At 37.5% G+C, this 17,612-nt stretch overlaps 1 protein-coding gene across 5 annotated transcripts in view; it reads right to left on the bottom strand.

Annotated features, from left to right (window-relative positions):
- Positions 1–17,612, bottom strand: part of LOC135708322 (titin) — a 280,525-nt gene that overhangs the window by 124,669 nt on the left and 138,244 nt on the right. For 4 of the 5 annotated variants that reach the window (XM_065230332.1, XM_065230329.1, XM_065230331.1 and 1 more), the window contains exons 7-8: positions 7,074–7,265; positions 5,883–7,002 (exon numbers count right to left, since the gene is read on the bottom strand). In XM_065230332.1, coding sequence (XP_065086404.1) covers positions 5,883–7,002; positions 7,074–7,265 — 1,312 coding nt within the window. The remainder of the gene's footprint in view (positions 1–5,882; positions 7,003–7,073; positions 7,266–17,612) is intronic. The other variant, XM_065230330.1, reaches the window with a different exon arrangement.

Raw genomic sequence — 17,612 nt, forward strand, 5'->3', positions numbered from 1 at the left:
TGAAACATTTGCCTATTTACCAATAATCGATACACTGCAGCTAATCTTCCGAAATCCTCGAACCGCGAGCTTCTACTCAACGAACATCTTGAGCAAGGTACACTTGGCGTAAAAAAATATGTCTTACGGAACCGGATTGATTTAGGAAAAAAGTTACTACTCTAAAGCTTATCCCATTGCAATACGACTATCTTTGTATCAGAATGATGTAGAATTGGGTAATGCTTTCAGTTCCAAAGCTGGTAAGAACACAGTTTCAAAAATATGTTACAAAATACAAAACTTCCCAGATCGATGGAATTCATCTCCTAAAACTGTCTTTCCGGTAATATATGCACTTTATAGTACTGTGATAAAGGTTGGGTTCAATAAAATGTTTGAACCATTAGTGTCAGACCTTAAGAAGCTAGAAGATGGTGTGATTGTTCAATACGGAGAAGAGCCATTCGAGATCAGAGCAGCAGTCACAATATTTTGAGGGGATACAATGGCAGCACATGACGTTTTTGGGCTCCTTGGAACGGGGGCAAGAATTTTCACGTCACAAATAACTGCGCTCTAGATGTAATGCCCGATCTGGCAGAATGAATTATTCCAACAGGTGCTATGTTCACTGCAAAAATTATCCTTCGCCAAAATTAGTCCGCATCGTGCTCTCTTGCCGTGCGGATCTATTTGCTTTTTGCTGTAGGAAGTGTTAATGCTACCTAGAGCTACAACAAATTTAAGCAGGGACTCTTATTCCTCATCGATCCTCGTTTGGACCCTACCCGAGGTAATCCTGCTTGGATATTGATTTGGAAAATTCCTCTTCAATTCTTCAGATTCTTATAGTAATCTGCTTGGAAGTCGATTTGGATAAAAGATTTACTGCCGCGCCATGGTGCCTAAGCGCAAAAGAAAAAGGCAATCTATTGATCCCCCTTCTGATGAAATTAATTTGAGCAATCAATTTCATTTGCTCACGGATGATGAGAATGATCCAGGAAGCAAACTTTCCCGGTTTAATGCCAAGAAGGAAAAGATTCCCACTTCCGATTTCCATAAACGAATAAACTTCTAATATTTAAACAAGTTTTAAATGTGGTCTAGTTGTTGCACTACCAGGAAAAAAGCACTTCAAAGGATTCAGAACAAAGTTCTGAAGATGATTTTGAAGTTGCCTCCCTGGTACAATACTACCGAGGTACATAGAATTTCGAATGTTTAGAACAAATGTCCAACAAAATAATTAATAATTTCAGGCAAAAATCGTTGCAATCCTCAATTGCAACGATTAATTCCCTTTCTACTCAGATAAAACTTAGTTTTAAGATGTCAATTGTCATACTGATATGCAGGTTTAAAAAAAAAATCTGTTTGAAATACTGAGTGGGCCCAATCTTAGATCCATAGGCCAGTATTAGAATCATTTCCCCTATATCATAATAATTAAGGCTAGTAAGTTACTGTAGTAGCTGGAGCACCTAGGTTAAAACGAAATGTAATTTATTTTGAATTTGAAACAAATAACCGAGACTGCCAGTGATGATAGGCAGAGGTGCGTCCATCTTCAAAGATGAGGGTGGGTCAAATAGTATTTTTGAATATTTTTGGAATCTTGAGCTGGTTCCGGACATGTATGGCCAGAACATGTTCTGGTCTCTGAAAGTCATGAAACTTAATGCGGCTTGAATTGAATAAAACCCATCATGTGGCACATCAAATGACATGGGAATTCAAAAACCCGTTAAATGATAGTAATGATCAGAGCACAGGACTATACTGGTCACATCATTTTGTACCAATCATACAATTTAAGATAGAGCCTATATGTTTCCTTGCAATATGCATCAATTTTTCCGGGTTTATTGGCTCTTGGCAGTTAATAGCAATTAATATATTCCGGAATCTGAAAATTAACTCTTCATCAATGTTCAGCACGGAACTTAAAAGCTTGGGATTTCCAAATGCTCTTCGACAAACGTTTCCTGTAGTACTGATACCTGCTCCACCCGATCGTGGTTGATCTACTCTTACTCCAAATTTTTCGTAAAGCTGTGTCGTCACATGTTTTTTTCTTTGTTCATATAGTTCTTTGAACGGTTTCGTTACCTTCCATTTTTTGATATCCATTCTGTATGCAATATGCAAAAGGCATTCGAGAAATCTTATCCAAGCATGAAGTGGAGATATGCCGTAATGCAAGGCTTCTTCGTTTGATATAAATCCTTTCTCGAATTTCTCTGCATCATTCATTACATTTGGTGTTGCCCCACATATTGGACAATTCTGCATCGACGAATTTCCAGTGATATAAGTTAAGACTTTTCCGTCTATCACACTGAGGACAAAATCAAAATCAACAAGTATAAACTTATCGTTTGAGAGTTCAATTTTCACTGGCTGGTTCACTCATTTTTTTTCTACATCCTGTTTTGTAGCCAGAATAACTTCTTTACTCTCTTTAATGAATTCAAAGATGAATGGCCTACAAAATCGAATACTTTGAGGCATGGGATTAAACCACATAATTTCCTTTCGATCATTGTACATGAACAACTGAATTGGTGTTAAAGTGGACGAAAATACATCTGAATCGTCCTGACATCCTTCTGGTAGCACTTGATGATATTGCGAATATCCAGTTGATCCGTCCATACCCCAGCTACATAGAAGAACCAGTTCCGTAGAAACTAGATCGTTGCTATCCATATACTCGTTGAGCTCTGCATCAATTATTTGGACGATTCGTTTCACTGTATTTTCCATCAGCGCCTGGAGTTTCACTCTTATTTTCAATGCACTTTCTTCGATGAATTCACTAGGGGGGGCGCTTATTTTTTCACTGCTCCGATCACATAGTAAGGTGGAAATCTTGAAGGTGATTCACTATGTATTACTTCGTATTGAAATTTACTCAATCCAGCCTCGATAAGTACACTGAAAGCCTCTTCTGGTGACATCATTCCTCGTTGATCAGTTAGTTGAGCCAGCATGGTTTTAGAGCTTTTTTGGTTTTTTAAAATATGCCCAATAACTTTAACTAAATTAAAATCTTTTCGATTATAAGCGGTCCGTCTTGCAAATAACAAAGCTTTCTCGATGGTATCGAATTTTGGATCAACTGCTTCTTTATCGATGACGCGACGTTTTCCTCTTTCACTCAAATCCAAGAAAGGTTTTGAAGGTCGTCCACGTTTTGTTCCCGAGGCCGAGGTTGAGGCAACACATTGCTCCTGTTCGATGAATTCCTCGATGCCAAATTCTCCATCAAGCCAATTCCGAAAATACGACTCAAATCGCTCTTTCGTGCGATTAGCTTCATGCCATTTGTTGATGTATTTAGTAACGATTTTATGGATTTTTTCATCGAGACGTTTACGTTTTTCCACCGAGATGTTATAATTTTCACAAATGAATTCAATGGCTCTGTGAACATTGTCACTATGGCTTAATTTTGCGTCTAATAGATTAATAATGATTCTATTATCCATGCTCACACTTGGTCTCAACCGTACATTTGAATTACACTGTCGTAGTTTAAATAAAAGCTACACAAAATACACTATGGCTTCAAATTGACACTACAGTAGGGTAAGTACAGACTTAGGTATAAATTAAACTCATCCGCGCATATGCGTAGGTACATACTTACGCATATGCTTTTATAATCGTCATAACCCACTTACTTTAGAATAAAGCATAAACGAATGTAGTTTTACGTTCATCCAACAGTGAACTTTACGATAATGATGACTTCTTTTTGTACAAAAGCTTAAGCCCTTTTTAAAAGTTGGTCATGAAATATTAGAAAATGTTCTTTAACAATATATTTCGACTATACCAACCGAATATAACTCCTAAAGTTGCAAAATAATTGTTGAAAAAGTTTGTTTCCAAGCCGGCTCTTGTACAATTTGAAATCTCCCATAATAACCGAAAATTTTCAAATCGCTTTTATTTCCAATGGGGCATGTTGGGGCAGGCAAACTCTTCAGTACTTGTTAGAGTACACTCAAAACTTTATCCAGAGCTGAGAATTGCGAGACTCGAAAGTTTGTGATCAATAAAGTTAAATTTTCATTGATTTTCAATTATTTTTTTTCTATTTTTATTTTTTATTTTTTTTGTCTCCATCAAATTTCCAAATGGATTTAATTTTCGAAAAGCGTATTAAATTACCTTTCCAACGATGTACAATGATGTGGTAGTTATATGATAAATAGTGGATGAAATTTTATTTGAGTGGTAGTGTATTTTTGCGGCAAAATTTGTACTTTTCTTACTCTTTTTTGACTTCGGCATCCGATATCTCAGAAACTAAAACTGCTAGAAGCTTGAAACTTTCAGATTCTCTTAGTTGAATAACGAAATAAGGATTAGTTAAAGTCAATTTTTTGATTTTTGACCGCCTGATATCTGATAGTGCACTGTCCGTTAGATATCATTAGAAAAAGATAAATCGTAGTCAAACAGATATCTGTAGGTTTTGCGACTGTGAGACAGATACCTCTCAACATTTGCTTTGCGAATGTTCGGCACTATTCGGGCGCAGAAGACAATATTTCAACAAAAACATACTAAGTCCTTCTGAGATTTGGTGAAAAAATCCCAAAATGGTGGTTGAATTCATTTTTAGAATTATACCAGATTGGGGTACTCCGCATTATCAGGCAACAACGACAGTTACCCTAAATGGTAACTCATCATCCTGAAAGATGTGCGATACTAACCAGAGGTATACCACAATAGATCAACTTAATGGTCACAGTGGTTCAAATCCCAAAAAAAAAAAAATGGAAGGGTTGGTCTGTACCCATCCAGAAATATGTCAAGTGTTATTTCCAAGTGCTGAGTGAGTGCTGCGCTGCATTCAATATAAGCTGCAATCCAGAAGACAAGCAATGTTCCTTGTTTCTCTCTGCAATTTTCCAAGGTGTAAGAAACCTTACTATCACGGGGGAAAAATTTATGCGAAGCATCAATTGACCGAACCTATGAAGAAAATTTGAAAGTGATATAGTTTAGAACTGAAAACAAACTACAATTTAATCGGTAGTTTTTACTGAACAAATAGTAAACTTTTAAATCAACCGAGTAAAAATTTTACTGAATTTTCGGTAAAAATCTGGCAGAATGCTCTCTTCCTTTTCTAATTATTCAGTAAAATTTACATTGCTTTTCAGCAAATTTTGACAGCTCAGCAGAGTGATGTCAAATTTACTTTATTGACTGCTCCATATTCGGTAAAAAAAATATATTACTCTTAAAAAAAAAGAACTAAGTGTGTAGGCTAGTTTATCTCGGCGAACACTCCTTTGTAAAAGGAGCTTTTTACCTGAATGGATGAGCATGCGCTTCGGTGAATATAAATTCTCCCAATTCAAAATGGGTTCAAAACATGCGTTTTGTAAAATTGAAACCAAGTCTCACCCATGAACACACGTTAAAATCAGAGTAGAACGAAATGACGTCAACAAACAAATTTGAACATACCTTTAGCGTGTAACCTCACCCAAGATCTGCCCATTGTTTTGGTTCCCAACCTGCTACTGGCACAATTTTCACTTATTTGAGGTTCTACCTTGAGATGACTGCAACAAACTAAGCACCTCACAAAATTCATCGATCCGATCGAACCGATCAATCGACAACAGCTGATGCAATGCAATACAAGTGAAACCCCCAATACCCGCAATTTTTCTCTAACGTAAATGCGAGTGCGTTTGTGTGTGACTGGCATTGAGTCCCATCCTTTTGGCAACCAACCCAACCCAACATTAGACGACGACGACGCTTAATCAAACAACATCAATTTTAGGCAACAAACAAGTCAATCGTGCGACACCAAACAACATCACATCCGTCATCGAGTGTCGTCGACGGTAAGAGGTACATACGCTCGACGGCCAACTGGGCCGTGGTTTCATCCGAGCCGCACTCGTTGCTCGCCCGACAGCTGTAGCGAGCTTGGTCTTCGAGGAATACCTGCTCGAAGCGTAGCGCCGCTTCGCCCGTGGTCGGATCGTACGAGATTCGGTAATCGGACGAACCGTTTATGCAAGTGTCATTTTTGAACCAGTGAACCTCCGGGGGTTGGGGATTACCTGAGACGGTGCAGAGGTACTGGAACGGTTGGCCCTCGGTCGCGGTGCCGTTTTCCAATTTTTGCGTGAAAACCGGTGGCACTCCTTGCGGCTTCACGGGCTGCGGCAATTCAGTTACGATCAGACGAGCCGGAGAGTCAGCGATTCCGGCGTCGTTGATCGCTCGGCAGAGGTATTCGGCCGTGTCGGCCGTGACGGTTTCATCGATGGTGAGAGTGCACAGGCCACCGTCGAAGGTGGTTTTGTAGTCGGGGTTGTTGTGGATGCTGATGCCGTCTTTGAACCACTCGATCGCCGGAGTCGGGTGGCCGATGATGACGCACTGCAGCTGGGCGCGTTGGCCTTCCCGAACGGACACGTCCCTAAGGGGTTGAGGAACGGACAGGGATGGCGGAGGCTCGGTGGCAGTTACTATTTCGTGAATCTGCTCGTGGCGAGATTCCTCCACTGTCTGGATGACCAGCGGAGATTGCGGTTCCTGGAAGTATTGACTTTCGTCAACGGTTTGAACTTCGAAGGACTGCTGCTGGGGAAGTCCGTTATGCGACGTGGTTGATGTGATTGTCGTTACCTCGTGATAACCATTCTGCTGGGTTTCTTGTTGCTGCTGTTGTTGCAGCTGTTGTTCGGTGAGTTCTTTGGCGCGATCGTTGAGATCGTTTTTAATCTTGTAGAATGATTGAAACAGCTTCAGGTTATCGTTGTACAGCACTACCGAGCTATCGTGGCCGTAGATCTGCGAGGAGAGCGTGGAAATTTGCTTCAGCGTATCCAACTGTTGAGTCTCGTAAACTTTGAGAATGTTGTCGATTTGCTGGATCAGGTCATTGGCGATGTCCGGGTTGTTCAGGATCGACAGTTTGTTGTTGGCGTTGATCAAATCGGCATTCAGATTGCGGTAGTTGTTCTCCACCTAAAATTATAGGAATCGGTCAGTTTTTTCTAGATTTTTTTTCAAGCCTCTAGTAAGAACTCCATACGTACCACTGTGATCAACTCGTAGTACTGGATTGCAATGGTCGTTAGCTTACGGTACTCCTGAATTGTGTTGAACAGCTCTGCCCATTCGTTGCGAATCTTGGTGGCTTCCGTGTGGACGTACTGTGCCGTTTCCGGATACTGAGAACTCAAGCTCTGCGAGGAGCTCACAAAGGACTCAATTTTCGATTCCAGGTCCTGAAATTAATCGGATAATTAGCATTGACATTTTTCCCTCAAAATGAACATGGTTTCTATCAGTCGAAAAACGACCGGGATGAATGCCAAAAACCACTTTGCATCTTTCTTTTAAAAATAAATCAATCCGAGCTCAACGAGCAAGAATGATTATAATTTTAATTGGTCGTGACGGGTACGCAATGCAACCTGTTTCTTTTCCTCGTTTTTACGGGTGTAGCGTTTTCTTCTTCGCTCAACCAGTGGAAATGCACAACATACGAGTAGAAAAAAAAATAAACGATCGAGCTAAGCGAATCAAGCGACTTGCGTTGTTTTTGCACTGCATTTCTAATGAGATGCGGCAAAACCTACCGACAGGCAGATGTGCAGGTTCAGGCAGAAAAGAGATTGATGTGATCAGAGGAAGCAGGTTTGGATTCTGCCAGTCGGAGGTCAATGTCGGAGTTCGTGCCACTGTCATCACCGGTGTTTGATTAAGTTGGAAATGTGGTGCACAGTTGAGAGTTTCCTGTTGAAAAGTACCTAGTTTACGTGTGCTGGAGCATTACACGTTTTTTTTTTGCAAATTAGACGTTAATGTTGAACAGAGTCCTTTAAGAATTTCATAGGTGTTTTGGGAATTCTTAAAAAAAAACATTCATGGGGTAAGCCTGTTAAAGAAGTAGACTCACATAAAAATTATTGATATTACCTTAGAGAAGTGGTAAGTGGTAGTTGCAACATTGAGGTTATACTATTATTTTTTAATGCAATTCCGAATGTTTCAGTTTATTAACAATTAACGGCGTTGTAAGCAGCATGCTTGGCATACACAGTTTTGGTTACGAACTGCTAATTTGCTTATAATTTTGCACACAGTTCACGAAACCAAGGGGATGGTCACTGTGTCGCATGTTGTGTAAAAAATACAAATGGGCACTTTCATTGGCACCCATGGTCAGAAATTTTCATGATATTTAAAGTTACTGGCAACTCTGTATATTTGCGCCTTATCTTTGTATGTGTCAACATGTTATTCATTGTTGTTGACACAATCCAAACCTGTTTAAAATACTGAATTTCCAAGGTAGGAACAATGTAAAACAATTAGATACATATCATAAAAATTAAGGCTGGTAAGTAACTGTAGTAGCTGAAGATTTAAATGAAATGGAATTTAATTAAATTTTGGAATAAATAAAAAATTTAAAAAAAGTAGGCTTTGAGCAGAGTAGGCTTTGAGCAGAGTAGGCTAACCAAATAACATTGCAAGTTTTATTGAGGTTATAAAACATTCTACAAGTCTAAATCTTGGTCAACAGAATCCTCATAAAACCAAAATTAATACTTGGGTATTACCATCGGCAATTAAGTTTGTAAATAAATTATTGCAATAAAAATGTCGCAAGCTGAATTTTAGTTTTTTTTTTGAATAAATAGTTCCTTTATTAGGTCACAACATCAGAATTACACAATGTTTCTGGATAATTATTATCTTCCCGATAACACATTTTCCTTTTGTTTTTTACCTTTTTCCTTCTTCATAACTCTAACCTAACCTTACTTAACTTACTTACATTGTAATGTCAGAAAAACGTTTACCCGCAGTTGACTCGGGGTTATTTTAACACACTCACTCGCACACTTATTCATCCGCACACACATAAATTTGTATGTCATATTCACAATGTTACATTTTAACGATACATTAAACTACTGCTCCGACTCGCAAAATCAAAAAATGTTTAAACAATCACCAAATTCAGCGTTGAATACAATCCGTTTGTTCCATCTTATCGCTCTAATTTCTTTTTTGAACATGAACAAGGAAGGTACACTCACCCTCATGTTGAACGAAATAGCTTTCAACTGCTTTGATGATGCTGGGATCGGTAACTGAAGAATATTCTCTATATCATTAAAATTTACTTTTAATCTATAGTTTAAGATTTGACTGCACCAATCCCAAATTATCTTAGCTTTTGGGCATTGTTTAAGTCGATGTTCATGGGTATCACATATTTCACAATTTGTGACATTTATATGGCCAATATTGTACTCTTGGAGTTTTTCTTTAGTTGGCACAATGTCGTTCACGAACTGAAACAAATGCGCTTGATCGAGAAAAGATACAAACTGTTAGTTTATATTCTCCCAAATTATTTCCCATTCCATTTGTATTCTCGATTCTATTGCAGGCATCACCGAATTTTTTGTTCCCATGAAAAACCCATACATACCTTGTGTTGTGTTCAAGGAATAATTGTCCCTAAGAAAAATGCCTTCTTGCAACCATTCTCTAGCGTTTCGTGACAATATTCCTTTCAAGTTGCTAGTTAATAGATAGTTTTCCTCCAAATTTTGTCCATACTGATCAAAGTTATAGAAAATGTTTTTCAAGAAAAGTGCCTTCGCTTTTTCTTTTTTTTTAACTCTTTATTTGTTCCAAATTTAAAATAAATTACATTTCATTTTAACCTAGGTGCTTCAGTTACTACAGTAACTTACCAGCCCTAATTGTTATGATATATAGCAGTATTTTAAACAGGTTTTTTTTTATACCTGCATGTTAGTATAACAATTGATATCTTAAAACTAAAAACTAAAACTAAATCTCATCTAAGTATAAAGGGAATTAATCGTTGCAATTGAGGATTGCAACGATTTTTGCCTGAAATTATTAATTATTTTGTTGGACATTTGTTCTAAAGTCTCAACATTCGAAATTCTATGTACTTCGGTAGTACTGTACCAGGGAGGCAACTTCAAAATCATCTTCAGAACTTTGTTCTGAATCCTTTGAAGTGCTTTTTTCCTGGTAGTGCAACAACTAGACCATATTTGCATAGCGTAAAGCATGGCCGGTCTAAAAACTTGTTTAAATATTAGAAGTTTATTCGTCAGACAAAGTTTGGATTTCCTGTTTATAAGAGGATACAAACATTTTATATACTTGTTACATTTGGCATGAATGCCCTCAATGTGATCTTTAAAAGCTAATTTTTGGTCAAGTATTAATCCAAGATATTTCACTTGGTTTGACCAGGAAATTAGAACTCCGTTCATAGTGACTATGTGACTACTACTAGGTTTCAAAAAAGAAGCTCTAGGCTAATGTGGAAATATTATAAGTTGAGTTTTGGAAGCGTTGGGAGAAATCTTCCATTTTTGAAAATAAGAAGACAAAATATCTAAACTTTTCTGCAGTTTGCTGCAAATAACACGAAGACTTCTTCCTTTAGCGGAAATGCCTGTGTCATCAGCGAACAAAGATTTGTGGCAACCCTGAGGCAAATCAGGGAGGTCCGAAGTGAAAATGTTATACAATATAAGCCCAAGAATGCTACCCTGAGGAACTCCTGCTCTAACAGGTAGTCGATTAGATTTGGAATTTTGATAATTTACCTGCAGAGTTCTGGCAGTTAAAAAATTCTGAACTAATGTCATAATGTAAAGTGGAAAATTAAACTTTTTCAATTTAGCAATCAAACCTTCATTCCAAACACTGTCGAATGCTTTTTCTATGTCTAGAAGAGCAACTCCAGAACGAATTAAATTGGTAACTCTTAAGAGTTGATGAGTTTTTAGTTTTAAGTAATTTTGTAATCTAATCAATGGCTCCGCAAAGCTATAGCAAATGAGCCTGGAAAAATAAACGCATTATAAAAAAAAGAGTTGATGAGTAGTTGAATGCCCATGGTGAAATCCAAACTGCTCATCTGCAAAAATTGAGTTCGTATTGATGTGAAGCATCATTCTATTCCAAATTATCTTTTCAAAAAGTTTACTCATTTGAAGAAAGCAAACTTATTGGGCGGTAGCTAGAAGCTTCAGCAGGATTTTTATCCGGCTTCAAAATTGGAACAACTTTTGCATTTTTCCATTTATCAGGAAAGTATGCCAAATTGAAACATCTGTTAAATAATTTTACCAAGAAAAACAAGGTACTCTCTGGGAGTTTTTTGATAAGGATATAGAAAATTCCATCATCACCTGGAGCTTTCATATTTTGAAACTTTTTAGTTATAGACCTTACTTCGTCCAAATCAGTCCCCCAGGAATCATCAAAAATATTTTCCCGAGAGAAAATATTCAGAAAATCCCGAGCAACCTGATTCTCAATAGGACTAGTTAGACCTATTATGGGAACTCTCGAATTGCTTAGCAAGTTTCTGAGATTTTTCCAAATTTGTGATCAAAATTTTACCACCTTCTTTAAACGCTGGAGTTGGCTTTTTGTGAGTTTCCAAAAGGGTTTGGAACTCGGGTCTAATTTAGAAACATTATTTTCAAAAGTTTTGTTCCTCAGCGCAGAGAATCGCTTTTTAATTTATTTTTTTGCAAATCCCGCCAGATTACTTTCATGGCAGGATCGCGTGTTCTTTGATATTGTCTCCTACGGACATTTTTAAGACGGATCAAGAGCTGAAGATCATCGTCTATTATAATTGAATCGAATTTAACCTCGGATTTTGGTACTGAGGCAGCTCTTGCTTCAACTATAGAAGTAGTCAGAGATTCAAGAGCATAATTAATTTCATCTTTGGTTTGCAAAGGAATGTTTGGATCAAAATTATATTCCATAAATGTTCGATATAGCTCCCAATCAGCTCTATGGTAATTGAAAGTAGAGCTGTTGGGATTACAAATTATTTCTTGGGATATTTCAAAAGTTACTGGAAGGTGATCAGAACCGAAGTCAGCATGGGTAACCAATTGGCTACAAATTTGACATGAATCAGTTAAGACCAAATCAATAGTGGAGGGATTTCTTGCTGAAGAAAAGTATGTTGGGCTGTTAGGATATTGAATAGTGTAATAACCTGCAGAACAATCATCAAACAGAATATTACCATTGGAATTGCTTTGAGCATTATTCCATGAGCGGTGTTTTGCATTAAAATCACCAATAATGAAGAATTTAGACCTATGACGGGTAAGTTTCTGAAGGTTACCCTTGAGAAAATTCTTTTGCTGGCCTACGCATTGGAATGGCAAATAGGCAGCTATTAACGTAAGTTGTCCAAATTTTGTTTCAACAGAAACTCCCAAAGTTTCAAAAACTTTGGTTTCAAATGAAGAAAGAATTTTATGTTTGATTCGTCTATGAACAATGATGGCAACGCCATCACGAATCAAGACGATCATTTCTATAAATCAAATAATTTGCGGCCTTCTTAACCTTATGGTCAGGTTTAAGGAAATCTTCAGTTATAACGGCAATATGCACGTTATGAACTCTCAAAAAGTTAAATAGCTCGTCTTCATTATCTTTTATAGATCGAGCATTCCAATTTAAAATATTTAATTTACTGAATTACTTAATTACTGAATTTTAAAGTCATGACAATATTATTTGCAAATGTTACCCCATTTTGAATAGCATCAAACATGGAGTTAGATTTAAGCATATCAGAAATCATGTCAATTAATGATTTTTGTAAAAATTCCATTTTAGGGGTAGTAATGCTTCCTAAGTCAAAATTGTCAAAATTTCCGTTAGAACGTTGGTTGGTATTTTGATTTCTACCCGTTGCAATAGCAGCATAGGTAGCTCCATTACCTCGCTGAACATTGTTAGCAGCGAGGGGAGTAGGTACAGATGAAAAATTTGAAGCAGGGGTGATATTTGTACCTACGGGTACGAATGTAGAATTTGTTTCTCACTAACCGTTGTTAACAGCAGAGGAATTTGTACCTGGTCGGAAACGTGGTACGTGGCACTTACGTGGCACTTACGGCACTGAGTGAGGTTTTGGAAATTTCCTCCAGTCTTCCTGAAGTGTTCCCACTTCACTCGGACATGGAGCATAAGGCTAGCTTTTTCTAAGGCCTTAAGGTTGTTTAGTTCACTAGACTTGAAGTGAACTAAATAAAAATCATTAGAAATCCCGTTACGCGAATCGCCAGGACGGGATTTCATTTTAATTTTGATTACTTGGAGTGGCAAAACTCCAAGTAATTTTGCCAGTTCATCTTTGATCTGATCACGTTCAGTTTTGGTGTCGTAAGTAAAAAATTTGTGCTTCCAATTCCAGGTTTCAGCCAATACACGGCATTCACCCCGACGTCCAATTTGTAGTGAAAACTTAACTTCAAAAGTTCCATGCGAAGAGCATGGAAATCGGAAGTGGTTATCACAATAGGGGGAATCTTTTCCTTCTTGGCATTAAGCCGGGAAAGTTTACTAGAATTTTTCTTGGATGATGGATCATTCTCATCATCCGTGAGCAAATCAAATTGATTACTCAAATTAATTTCATCAGAAGGGGGGTCAAGAGTTTGCCCCTTTCTTTTGCGTTTAGGCGCCATGGCGGCAGTAAATTTTTATCAAAATCGAGTTCCAAGCAGATTACTATAAGAATCTGAAGGATCGAAGAGGAATTTTCCAAATCGATATCCAAGAAGGATTACCTCGGGTAAGGTCAAAACAAGGATCGAAGAGGAATAAGAGTTGAACAAGGTAGAAAAAATTTTACAGGTTGAGCACTGAAAAGTGCTGTTTAAATTTGTTGTAGCTTTAGGTAGTAGTAACACTTCCTTAAGCAAAAAGCAAATAGATCCGCACGGCAAGAGAGCACGATGCGGACTGATTATAATGCTTCTGTTGAAATCAAGTAAGCCATGACCCAAGACTTCAATTATTTTTCTGAGTCCCTTAGCAACCATCGACAAGTGAAGTAAAATAACATTGTTAAATCTTAATTATTTGTTGGACATTGAGTGGTTTGAAAGCTCTATTGTGTACACGAATCACGGTAACAATGCTCAGTTTTCAACTGTATAAATGGCCTCCATCGGTATGTAAAATATCTCAATTTGAAATTTGACTGTCTATGTTTTGGAATTTATGCTAAGAACTATTTTTTAGATCATTCTTATATTCCAGTTGAAATCGACAAACATCATCTATTTTCAACATCGAGAGCAGCAGGAAGGAGTTCAGCGATAAAAAATCGCAGCGTATTTAAAGAGGTCCTGAAAGCCTTTTCGAGTGATTCAGACATTATGCCGGAAGTTGCTGTGGAGGTTGAAAAGTATATCAAGACTATTTGTGATATTTTTCAAAGGCTTTGGATAAAACATAATCGCACAGCTGACAGGGTGCTGCTCCACCATTTTGAGAATTTCAAAATACCTTTCAAACTTCCAGCAAACATCCTCAATATGCTTCCTTTGTCATCATCGAGCGTTCCAAGCCATTCCAATGCCATTCGAAAAGTGTAGTAACTCGATTAAAAGAAAGAAAAAAGCATCCATTCGTGAGAACCATCAGGCAGAAGAGCTTGTATTTGCAACGCAGATGAAGCTACGCGAGTCAGGTCAGAAACATGCTGCAGATATTCTCAAAGAGGCTGCGCAGACTACCCCGTCGCGGGCAAGCAAAATTGCTAAATCGTAGAAAAGATCATCGAACAATCCATTGTTCGAGTATAACGATGCTGAAGCTTTGGCATTATTTGTTGATGCAAAGCTGTCCAAATCGCAGTACGTTAGAATTCAGACCGAGGCCAAACAACGAAATGCGAATATATATCCGTCGTACCACCACATTCTAGAAGCGAAAAAAGCTGTTATCCGAATGAAAACTATATACACGGTATGAAAAAATCATGTAAATATTTCTGTAACTTGCAAGCATCTTTAAATGTTTAAAAGTTAGTTATAAATAAATCACAGACAAACAGACATAACACATTGAGTATTTCTCATTGTAAAACATCGTCGCTAAAACATATCCGTCATCTGTTGAGTACACTGTGGTGGGTAGTACGCTGAACAGATGGCGGTAGTGTGAAAACGTCAAACGCAAGGGAATTGACTGTGCGCGCCACAGGTGGCGGTACTACGAACTAAGATACTTTTAAATTGACCGATAAATGCTTGTTCGATGAACATCTAGCGAGTGTTATGTCTTTTTGTCTGTGTATAAATGTTTAAAAGTTAGTTATTTACTTTATTTAATATAGGGGAAATGACGGCTTCGGCATGACAGACTATTTTCGGCAACCCAAATTAAAAAGGGTTATTTCACTAGATTTTCTTAAGAAAACACTTCGCTGAATGCATTAAAACTATTCATTAGGTTTTCAGCTTCAATTTGATTATATGTTTACCACTGAGAAAAAGTAATCTAGCAGGGTTTTCTTGAAATGAAACACACTCACTACAAAATGCTGCTGATTTCGAGTTGCCGATGAAAACACACCTGTTTAACACGCAGCTCAAATAGAAAGGTTGCCGAATAAAAAGAGGTTGCCCACAATAGTCGCTCTCTTTAGAGAAGATTGGAGCATTGTAAAAGCGTTTCAAAACAGCTTTTGATAATTCTTTCGACTGAAATTGTTAGAGCAGCTGGCAGCAAAAGATTGTAAATAAACCAATACTGCATATGTGTGCGTTCCTTAGAGAAAAAGGCTATAGAAAGACGGTTGCTGCTTAGGTTGCCGAGAATACGTAAATTCCCCTATTTAAATGTTTTAAAGTTAATTATATTTATACTAAATATAGCTTAAAATTAAGTTTTTTTTTCTGTGTTATAGTCAGCGACACATGTGTGGAAGAAAAACTATAACAGCTTCTTCACCACACGTTGGAGCAAATCGACGATGCAAACGAAGAAACTTTGGATAGCTTCACAGATGAGGAGCTTCTAAACATCTTTGACGATCAAGTGGATATGGACGGAAGTACCGGAAATGCTGAGTATAATAAAAAATTCTAGGATGATGCCGGTTCAAAAAGCGATGCAAGCATGTTCATTACATCACTAGTTCCCATAGTTGCCGAAACGCTGTGCCGGCCGATAAGGATACAGATAATGACCGAAACTGCTGAGCTTGCCTTTCGGGAGAAAGAATATATTGAAGAGCAAATTGAGAAACTGTTGCCATCGGAGTTTACGAAATATGGACGAGACATACGGGTTCAGTACAGTATGTTGTTAACTATGGTGGACGGGAAGATTTGTTGTTTCACTGGGACAAAATCGTCCCAAAGATGTTTTTTCTGCCTAGCAAAGCCTACAGAAATGAATGATATAGACATAGTTCGACAGCGTAAAGAGAATGAGACTGCATTTCAGTATGGACTATGTCCTCTGCACGCATGGATTAGATTTTTCGAGTATTTTATGCATGTTGCATAGCGACTTGCAACGAAGAAATGGCAGTCCCGTGGAGAAGATAAACAGAAAATGCTAGAACAGAAAAAGAAAATCCAACAGCGTTCGAAGGTAGAATTGGGTATGAATGTGGATCAACCACGATCTGGTGGATCTGGAACATCGAATAATGGAAATTTAGCTCGAAATTTTTTTGCGAACGCTGAATAAGTAGCAGACATTACTAAACTAAATCTCACAGCAATCCAGCGCTGTGGTTCAATTCTCCAATCTATAGGATCAGGTTGCGAAATCGATTCAATATCATTTGACAACTATTGTGTTGAGACAGCACGCTTGTTGGTGAAATTATATCCCTGATACTATCTACCAGCAAGTGTCCATAAGGTTCTTATACATGGGTCTTCCATAATTGACCATTTTATGGTACCAATAGGACAACTCTCAGAAGAAGCGCAAGAGGCAAGAAATAAAGATTGGAAAAGGTAGGTAAATACAAGCTTCATGATGTAATTATTTTATTGAAATATTTTTACCCATCCAACAGATACCGAGAATTTAAACACCCGAAAGCATTCAAGACAAGCTACGAATCGTGATCTTCTGAACATACTACTAGTGTCTTCTGATCCAGTGATCACAAGTATTCGAGGATGGCCGAAGAAAATCGAAAAATCACTGTCGGATGACGCGAAAAGCCTTTTGAAAAGTTTTTCTTACGATAGTGAGAATGACAACGAGAACGACAACGAAACCAAAAGCGAAGACGACAGCGATTCATGAAATAGACATGTTGAAAAACTTTTATTATCAGTTAAATTTAATTAAATTAAATTGAAACCATTTAGCGTGCCGTATTTTTTACTATAACGAAGAAAAAGTTTTAACACGAAACATACCTTCCAAAAGCTTACATTCACAGATTTTTGCTATCATTTTGAAGTAAATTTATTAAAATGTCAGATGCACCATGGGTATTTTGCCCCATTTTGCCCCTTGCTAAGTTACAAGTTCATAAATTATGGTATAACAATCTAAAAAAACTTCAATAACTTTTACTTACTTACTTACTTTTATACTTTCTACAGAAGATACTGCAATGCGATGTTGTACAATATTGTGTATTTTGTTATTATCTACAACTTACTAGAACATAGCCAAGCCGTAAAAATGTAGACCAACAAGTTATGATGAGAAAACCATTTTTGAAGGACCGTCGGCAATAAACGTCACATATCTTG

Source organism: Ochlerotatus camptorhynchus, unplaced genomic scaffold, assembly GCF_037179485.1.
Source record: "Ochlerotatus camptorhynchus isolate MF236.1 unplaced genomic scaffold, CSIRO-AGI_Acam_v1.1 ptg000330l, whole genome shotgun sequence".
Taxonomy (NCBI): Eukaryota; Metazoa; Arthropoda; class Insecta; order Diptera; family Culicidae; genus Ochlerotatus; species Ochlerotatus camptorhynchus.